This window comes from Stegodyphus dumicola, chromosome X1, assembly GCF_044657685.1.
Source record: "Stegodyphus dumicola isolate Sdum_Otavi_A_Nest chromosome X1, ASM4465768v1".
Lineage (NCBI taxonomy): Eukaryota > Metazoa > Arthropoda > Arachnida > Araneae > Eresidae > Stegodyphus > Stegodyphus dumicola.
Genome location: NC_140780.1, coordinates 83,104,973 through 83,115,528, shown reverse-complemented (window position 1 = coordinate 83,115,528; position 10,556 = coordinate 83,104,973). Strand labels below are relative to the sequence as shown.

Sequence of the window (10,556 nt, the reverse complement as noted above, 5' to 3'; positions counted from 1 at the left end):
TTTTCAGCAGGATTCTGCTCCTTGCCACACGGTCAAAATATCGAAAGAGTGGTTTCGTAAAAAGAGCATTAAATTGTTGTCATGGCCAGGAAACAGTTCTGACCTCAATCCTATCGAAAATTTGTGGCACCATTTGAAAACTCTTGTCCGAATGAGGTGCCCATCAAATAAAAGGGAACTAATTGAGGCTATAATTGTTTCCTGGTATTATGTAATAATGAAAGAAGAGCTTAAAACTCTTGTTAGCTCAATGAAACGTTGATGTGAAGGTGTAATCAAAAATAAAGGGTACCCTACTAAGTACTGATAACTCATTGCAATCATCACTTTCTAATGTATATCGACAACTATTATCATTTAACTTTTTTTGTATTGCAAATAATTGAATTTTGTGTTTTGCATTGAATTCAGTAATAAATTCTCTTTAAAATGATATATACAAGATTGCATTTTGTGAAACGTAACGTTTTTTATAAGCATACAAAGTTCAAAAACATAAAAATTTCCAAAAGTGTCCACAATTTTGGCCATCACTGTATATATTTGATACTTTTCATAGTTTATATCCAAATAAATACTATTGCATGATGTTTCCTTTATAAAATAATATAAGCTGCAAATAATGTATTTTTAATAAATTATTTCGTATATTATCTCCCTTGACAAAATTAGTTATAATTCTATTGAAATGAAGCAACTCATTAGCATATTTAAAATGGAATCTTTTACATATTTAAAATGAAAACATTAAAAAGGTATGTATAAGAAAGAAATTTAGAACCAATTTTTCACAAAGACCAAACATTTAAACTCAAATGAACTTCATTAAATTCTATAAATGTAGAATAATAATATTTTAAAATGTAAAAATTAAAATAAAACATCACAAGGAAAACCAAAAAAAGAATCGGAATGCATTACTTACGCAACTCGAGGAATTTCTGTTCTTTATTGGCCTTACGCTTATTACATTTGATAATAAATGAACTTCTTGAGATGAAAATAAGCACTCTGTACAGCATGGATGAATATCCATTTTGAATATTCATGCAAATATGAAGATGTTCAAAAGAGAAATAATAAGAAGAAATCTATTTCAGTGTACAAATGAATTTATTCATATTAATTTCAGGAGGCACCAAAAAATGAATGCTTTAAATTAAACTTCAGCTTAGAAATGTGTGTTTGATAAAATCAGAAACAATGAATTTTCGTTGTAAGTTTCGTGACAATATGCATATCACACCAGCCCACAAATTACACACACACATACACATAAACACACACATATCTCACTTTTTCTTTCATGAAAATAAAAATTTCAAACTAAGACTAGACTAAAAAAAGATGCATCTTTTAAATGAAGAAAGCATTTATAAAACTGAAAATAACTCACATTTTAAAGAATAGGTGCCAAGGCAGAAACAGTTAATGTTAAATTATTAAATAAATATGGCAAAGAAACGATAAATGCATGCTTGCACTAAAACATTTTCAATAATATTGAAAAAATATACAGGAATTTGTCAAAGAAATATATTTTCACATTTATGCATAAATAACTAAAATATTTATATGTAAAATATGCAATATCAGAACTTATTTTTCCCATTATTCTGAAAGTGTGATTTGTAAACTATTAAAAATGAATTACAAAATTATGAATTGCATACAATTAAAAATAAGCTACAAAATTCCTCGCTGAGAATATAAATAAAGCATTTCAAAATATTAATATATTTAGTCTTAAAAACATATTTAACACACTTTATCATGTACTTTGTATTTACATGCAATTTTTTAAATAACCTGTCAAGCTTTGATTTCATACAAACAAAAAGGGTACATAGCAGAAATTTGTTCTGAAACAAAAAATGTGCAGATTTATATCAAATGAACATCTTTTACTTCATTGGATTGAGTGAGAATAGCTGGAGCAATTTGTTTTGCTTTATTATATCCCAATACCCCAAATATCACAACAGCAATGCTCAGTCCACCTAGGAATGTGACTTTATTTCCAAAAGTAATCACAGAGAGCTATATCAAAAAAGCTTTTTTACCATTATTAGCCACACTGGAAAGAAAACTCCTAATTTGTAATTCAAATATAAAGTAAAATATATCTGAGAATATAAATAACGTATTTTATTCAAGCATTTCAAAATATAAATATATTTGGACTTAAAAACATATTTTACACTTTATCATGTACTTTGTATTTATACAGGTTTTCAAATAATCTGTCCAACACTGACTTCATGTCACGAATTTAAAAAAAAAAAAAAAGGAACATCAGAGAAATTTGTTCTGAAATAAAAATTGTGCAGATTTATATCAGATGAACATCTTTTAATCCTTTGGATGCAGTGAGGATTGTTGGAGCAACTTGTTTTGCTTTATTATATCCAAATACTCCAAATATCACAATAGTAGTGCCCAGTCCACCAAGAAATGTGACTTTATTTCCAAAAGTAATCACAGAGAGCCATATCAGCAAAGCTCTTTTAACAGTATTAGCCACACTGGAAAGAAAACGTCTAATTTATAATTTGAATATAAAGTAAAATGTAATTGGCCATATGACTAATACAATTTAAAATGCAATTTTTTTATCTAAAGCAGATTATTCTTTGCATGCAGAATACAGTTAATTTTTCCCACAATTAAAAAAACAGAATTACATAAATGGACAACTACATATATAAAAACTACAGAAATAAAAAAACTGAGGAAATTGCCGAATTTTTGAATAAAAATGTTTATATGATTTTCATGCCTTTTCAAACTTAAACTTTTTTATAGAAATGTAACATGTAACAACTACCATCCCTCCCCATAAAATATCCAAGAAATGATAATTTCAATGGAAAAAATAACCCCAGAATTACATAAATGGACAACTACACAGAAAACTACATAAATGAAAAATACTGCAGAAATGGAGGAATTCTTGAATAAAAGTGTTTATATCATTTTAATGTCTTTTAAAACTTTTTTATAAAAATATAACATGTAAGAACTATTATCCCTCCTGACAAAAAAAAAAAAAAAAGCAAGAAGAAATAAGAAATTTCAAAGAACAAAAATTCTAAGCAAAAAAAAACTTTAATTTCTAAAATTATTATCTAAATTATTAGACTATAATTTCTATAATATTATTTCCTTCAATTCTAACAATTGCACTAGACACATAAATAGAATTAAATAATTTGAATGAAAAAAATTCAAATGATCAAAACTTTAAAATGACTAACATATTCAAATAAAATAATTATATATGTTCATTTGAATTACTACTATGAGACTACTTGCTTTATTACTATGGCATTACTTGCTTTAAGAAACACACTAGCATGACGGCCAAGACAAGATTAAAAATCCTGCAATTTAAGCTTACCATCAGCAAATGCAATTTTTGTACCAGTAATATAGTACTCTGGAGATATAAAATAACTACACCACGCCTTTTTGCAAATATTTTGCTGTTCCAGAATATTCTACTCTTAGCACAATTAAATAATGAAAAACAAATAATAGCAAAGGTTACATAGCAGACTTTACAGGCAGAGTGATGTTTTAATTTTCATGCTTATCATATATAAGTATTGTGTATGTAAAGTTCTTTGTATATCTAATTTGTATACTTCAACTTAATGGCACATTTAGGATAGTACTTTGCGAGTGTATGCAGAGATACAATGAAACAAATACTTTGAAACATGTACAGTGAAACTGATATAATCTTACTATAATTTAGAGATACATAAAGCATGATCTTAGATTTTCACTGTGCGTATGGTCTCTAAGGAGACGTAGATTTAATTCAAAAGTTGATATAATTTATGTACATAATATACATATAACAGCTGAAGCTGCTGAAAATTTCAAGAAAAGCCTTAAAAGAGGAAGGTTATTTGCATGAAGAGACATGTAATGCAGATAAAAGCTAGTTAATTCCAGAAAAGAATGTCAGAATGAACTTAAATCTGCAGAGCAGCATCATCACAGCTTAGTTTTAAACTATTTAAAGATAAGATTATGCTTCTCCTTCAAGGAAATTATGCTGGTTTTAAATTAAAATCATTTTTGTTTATCACTGAAGAATAAATTGCCAGTTTACTACTGGAGAAAGCTTCGATGACAGTCATTTTATTTTGATACTGGCTGTAAGATTAAAAAAAAATCTGATAGAAAAGCCAAGTATGCGAATTTCCCCGGACTTCGGCGCAGAAGCACAGTAAAAGAACTTCGCCAAAATGGGCAATTGAGAGGTGTGGAAATGTATGTATGAACCGGCATATTCTACTGAGGTCCTACTATGTAAATTTACTTATTATATTTTTTATTTCTGTGTGTGTAAAATATAATCACATTATCGTGAAGCTGTGTCTTCATTCTGGTGTTTGATCGACCTTTTATCACTAATTATCAAGTTTTCCTAGGTAATGGAATATGCAGTGTAAAACTGAAAGTTAAGTTTTGTTCTTCAAGTGGAAAGTGTTATGATTTCAAGAACTTCAGAAGTGTTTCTTCAAAAGCGTTAATGTGTTGTGTGCATCTTTTACAAGGATAAATTAAGAAAGGTAAACTTTACTGGTGCAGCCTTTTCATAGGATGAAGAAATCATTAGATACCTGCAGATATCCAAGAGGTAAGAAATTAAATTCTTAGTATTCCTGCACACCATAATTTCAGTTACTGTGTCATTTTGTTAATTTCTGGTTTAGATGGTAATATAATGTCTGGCATTTTATAGAAACATACACATATTATATGATAGTTGTATACTGTATTAGAAAAACTTGCATATGTATGAATAATTAACATAGTATATTGCATTGATGTAAATGTGTTACATATAAAATTAAGAATTTTGTTATATTATCATATATAAGTATTGTGTATGTAAAGGTCTTTGTATATCTAATTTGTATACTTCAACTTAATGGCACATTTAGGGTAGTACTTTGAAAGTGTATGCAGAGACACAATGAAACAGATACTTTGAAACATGTACAGTGAAACTGATATAATCTTACTATAATTTAGAGATACATAAACAATGATCTTAGACTTTCACTGTGCGTATGGTCTCTAAGGAGACGTATACGCTTCCCAAGGAGGGATGTGCAAGATTAAAAAACTAATAGAATCGCCAAGTATGCGAATTTCGCCAAATGTAGACTTTGGCGCAGAAGCACAGTAAAAGAACTTCGCCAAAATGAGCAGTTGAGAGAGGAGAAGTGTGGAAGTGTGTGCGTGAACCAGCATATTCTGCCGAAGTCCTACTATGTAAATTTACTTATTATATTTTTTATTTGTGTCTGTAAAATAAAATTCCGTTATCGTGAAGCTGTGTCTTCATTCTGGTGTTTGATTGACCTTTTATCACAAATTATCAAGTTTTCCTGGTTAATGGAATATCCAGTGTAAAATCGAAAGTTGAGTTTCATTCTTCAAGTGGAAAGTGTTATGATTTCAAGAATTTCAGAAGTGTTCTTTAAAAGCGTTAATGTGTTGTGTTCATCTTTTACGAGGATAAATTAAGTAAGGTAAACTTGACTTTGGCTCTTAAATTGTTTTATTCCAAAAGTGTGAACCTACTGTCTTAATAAATAAGTAAATAGATAAAAGAATTCCTTTCAACTTTCAACCATAATTTCATACTTTTGTTACTTCACAGCGCTCTGGACATTCTTTCTGTCCATATGGATGGTTTGAACATAATAATAAATGTGATATACCTATCACTCAGTACAACACCAGCGATTCAACCAATGGATCAAGATTTGATTGATAATTTCAAATCATATTATCAGATAACTATATTTTCTCAAGCAATAACAACAATTGGCAATGTTATAATATTATGATTTGGTTTGGTTTATTTAATTATGGCAAAGCACACTAGGGCTATCTGCCTAAGGGGAGGGATGCCTTCATGGAGGACTTTCTAAGGGAAACTGGCTCGTATACATGTTACACATGGGGAAAACCTCGAAAACGCACATGCAGCCAGCCCATTCGCAGGATTCTATAATATTATGAAATTTTAGGAAAAAATATGATGTTAGTTAATGGGTCCAGAATAGTGGAACTTCATAGAAAAAATATCAGCATGATGCATGTGAGGAATTTGAAAATGTAATTGCAAGAAGTGCTGGCAGAGTAAGTACAATGAGCATGACATCATACAACAAATTGGCAAAGTGGTTGAAACTGCAGGTATGCTGGATCAAGACAAGCAAATGGAGGCTGTAAAAGAATGAATGGCTCAATAAGAAGGTTACCAGACTGATGAAAATTTCATTATTTCAAAATTAAAGAGTTGCAGTAGGAGAAAGGAATGACCAAGAAAATGAAAAAAACTAACAAAAATTTACTACAAAAGATTTATCCAAAGCAATTTTTATGTTAAATCAAGGACTTCACTTACTGGAAAATATGAATCAAAAGCACAGATTGTTTCACCAAATTTAAAAAGCAAATTCGAGAACCAGTCAAATGTTATAGAGAAATATATATATAGGGGTAAAAACTGACAACAGTAATGTATTTCTGATCAAAGGAACTACTCCTGGTCGCTATGAATAAACCAAACAATTACCTGCTATTTCTAATTAAAGGATTCACTTTTATTTTTGTTCATCGTTAATTAATTTGAAGAAAGAGTGAATGTTAATTGTATAAAATATGTACGTATTGCATATAGTATGGATGCATACAAATAAATTGCTTATAAATGCTATTAAGTTTATAAAGCACTACCTTCATATACATGACTAATTCATTCTAGAATATACTGAAGATAACAGGAAACACTATGCAGAACAAGATATCTATGTAACACGTATAAATTCGGTAAAGTTTAATTGGTAATTCAAACCACAAGACATTACCACCTTTAACAAAAAATACAATACACCATACACTACCTCACTTCTTAAATACAGCATTGTTAATATAATAATGCAAAATTTGCTTTCACAGAAGGATTGGACATCACAGCTTCTTCTAAGTCTAAAAGCACTGGTAGCATCATTACTCTTATGCTGAGAAACCACTGTAATGTAAATAATAAATTTCTGAGAAGAGCATAACATTCAGAGCTGCAGTAAAATCTGAGTAAATTCAAGACTGCAACAGAACATCACTAAAGAGACCAGGGAGACTATGAAAAGCACAGCTGAGGTAAATTTAACAGGAGAATCTGTGAATATGGGAAAAGAAGAGTCAAATGTTTTATTACTGATAGCCATAGTCTGTGCAGACATTTTTATAGCCATCATAGGAGACCATTTAAAAAAGTGCACTTCTGAATACTGACTTGTAATCTGTTGTGATTAAAGTGAGAATGTAGTTATTTTCTTGTTTCAGTGGCTGTGTTCCACATCTGGTACCACCTGACATACATTTTGAAATTTCAAAGGACCTTCTTTCATAGTGAACCTTGGATAATAAACTGAAGATAAAACAAGTTCCTGACTTACATCTGAATCCATTTACAACAGAATCGCTGGTATTGTTCTCATTGTAAGTTGAGGACTATCTGTCATTCCCCTCTGCATGTCTCTCTGGCTATCAAAATACCCCAAGTAGCACGGCAATGTCGTAACAAAGCTGCGCTAACTGGTCCGAGAAGTTGCAAAGTGGTCGTGGTAACATTTATGATGTCTTTACAACGTTGCGAAGATGCAAAACATTTGCCGTTGCATCTACGGAATTTGCCAACGTCACTGAAATGTAACCGCTTTTAGATGTGGTCGTTTTAGCATCTTTTTCATAGTTCCTCAGCATTACTTTTAGAATGAAAAGAGACTAAATCTGCCCTTTCAAGAATCTGAAGTCCGCATAAGATTCATTTTGCAATGCTTCATTACTTTATTTCATCTAAATATATTAATCTAAGGTAGATTCATTTAATGAAATATAAATTTAATATAAATACTTGAATTATTAAATTTAATTAGTACTAAAAATATGTGCTAAATTATTGTTAAAATTTTGATAAAATAATTAATACTTAAAATATTTTTTATAAATATTATAGCAAAATATTTTAAAATGAAACAAATCTATAAAGTAAGTAATTAAGTTATGCATTTTATATATTTTAAAAAATCATATTTCCGAAATCAATGCAAATCACATGTTAGCAATTATTTTACTGCTGAAATATGACTTTATTTATTATTTTTGAAGTAAGAACGAATTTATTTGAATTAATATGCTGACATAATATGAAACATTTTTACTACATACAGAGCAAAAAGTAAAATTTTCGCGAAGATATGATTGTGCGTGAAGATGTGTTCATGATTATAAATGGGGCGATTTTAAGAATTCCAAGAAAACGTCCAATGTTACAAGACGTTGTATATCCATGCATATTTAACTACTGTCCAAAATATCTGATGAAAAATTAATGGAAAAGGAGACAGAAATAATAACACTTTTAATGGAAACTGTCAAAATTAATGGCTTTGATAAAATACTACAGTCAAAAGTCTTTAGTTCGGACTCGTAAGGACTTCGGCGATTCCGGATTATCGGTTTTTCCGGATTATAGATCATCAGTTTAAATCTGGTAAGATGGCATGCAGAAATTATAAAATTAAAAATATGAAACTGTAATTTATGAAATAAAGAGCAATTATGATCTAAAGGGTATCAAAATTTACGGAAAAAAAAAAGCTTTATTTGTTTACTTTATTAAACATTTCTTTCAATGTGCGCGTGCGGAAAGCATACATTATGCATAGTCGAAATTAGAAAATTGCAACCAGAAAACTATTTGACATGTACTCATGATATTTATAATGACGAGGAATTTGATTTAAATCATATCAAAGACAGAGTACATCGAGATGAAATACTACATTTAGGCATTTAGTAAGGCATTACAAGCCAAATAAAATAAAAACATCTGCCCTGAAGATAAGGATAGTGCTGACAGATCAACTTCCAGTTCATTGTGTGCCATGACGTCCCCCCCACCGTAGAGCAGCGTGAAATTGATAAACAGATTTTGAAATGGTTAGAGAAACAAAGGATATGCCTTTATCCATTTTTTGCAGCAATTCCACTTTTTGTTTGATGGACATCGAAACATACTTTCGCTTTGGCAGCTTCAGCATCGGAAATTCTATTTGACATAATTGAAAGTTCAAGCTTACTTTTATAAAATTGAACAGTCTGCAAAAAAATAATAAGCTGGATCCAATTAGAAGATTAAGGAACAGCGCAATCTGCAACATTAACTGAAATAAGATAATTAGATAATTTTAGCCTAGCTCATACCGTCTGTTATACATTAAACACGCATGTGTAAACGTATTATGCGCATGCGCACACACACATATGCTCATGTGTAAAAGTATTACGCACTTGCATAAATGCCTATGTGCAACCGGATTATAGATCATTCCGGATTAACGATTTTTGACTGTAATAAATGTTGACATCAAAATTAGAGAAACTGTGAGCAAAAATACAAAATTCATTACCTATAAAAGTTCTATTGAACTGTTTGTTATGTTTTTTTACATCTCCATGCATTTAAAAATGCTTGGTTTAATCCTAGTATACGGTACACTCGGGATTTGGCGATATTGACATTACAAATGTTTTAGCGAGTCCTATAAATATTTTTTGTAAGTATAACCTCATGAACATTGTTCGTAATTCTATTCGCTTGAAATAATTCTTCTAAGCCATTTAAAAAAGATTCTATTAAATTATCAGAAGATCCGTCGAAAGGTTTAATGCAATTGTACAACTCGCTGAAAAGTTACACTGAAATGCTGTTCAACCGATTGACATTCCATGCATATAATTTACTGAATGATTATATAAACGAACATCTGAGTTCGAGGCTTGCGCGCTTTGGCTAGCTGCCAAATTCGAACATGTTAGTTAACTGCACAATAAATTTCAGACATTCCATGCATATAATTTACTGAATGATTATATAAACGAACATCTGAGTTCGAGGCTTGCGCGCTTTGGCTAGCTGCCAAATTCGAAGATGTTAGTTAACTGCACAATAAATTTCAGACTCCACTTTATTTTCAGGAATGTTTCCTTCACGGTTTTGCAATTCACTGTCGAAAGTATATACTGGAGAGCTTCAATACAGAAAGAGAACAATGCACAAAAATATAGTGATGGCAGTTTATTTTGAATTGAGAAGAAATCTTCGTGGTAATGCCGAATTTCTGCTTATGTTGTTTGTGAATATCTACAAGACCACACCAAAAGTTTGAATTTTGGATGCATCGTTTAAAGAAAATATCAGATGCAGCTTGCTAAAGTCGTCCCTATACAGTGAAATAGTGTTCTGATTTGGTGTTTTATGTGTTACCAGTGATTAAAATTATGTGGTGGTTTTTTCTAATCTTCAGTGACCCCAGCGGTGCAATATTTGTATACACAGATTAGCGATTCGGTTATAACGTCGTAAGTGCTATATCGTATATCATTCATATTAATCGATTATTGTGTTGGTGCTCAGAATTAATTCATATAAAACTAAAATCAACTTACAATGTTAA

The 10,556-nt window shown here is 30.3% G+C and overlaps 1 protein-coding gene across 4 annotated transcripts in view; it reads right to left on the bottom strand.

The window, feature by feature from the left end:
* Positions 1-921: 921 nt before the first annotated feature.
* The window catches only part of LOC118182926 (solute carrier family 35 member E2A-like), a 90,956-nt gene continuing 81,321 nt past the window's right edge, over positions 922-10,556 (bottom strand). For all 4 annotated transcript variants that reach the window (XM_085808474.1, XM_085808471.1, XM_085808473.1 and 1 more), the window contains one exon: positions 922-2,525. In XM_085808474.1, the coding sequence (XP_085664600.1) occupies positions 2,333-2,525 (193 nt within the window). In that variant the 3' untranslated portion in view covers positions 922-2,332. The remainder of the gene's footprint in view (positions 2,526-10,556) is intronic.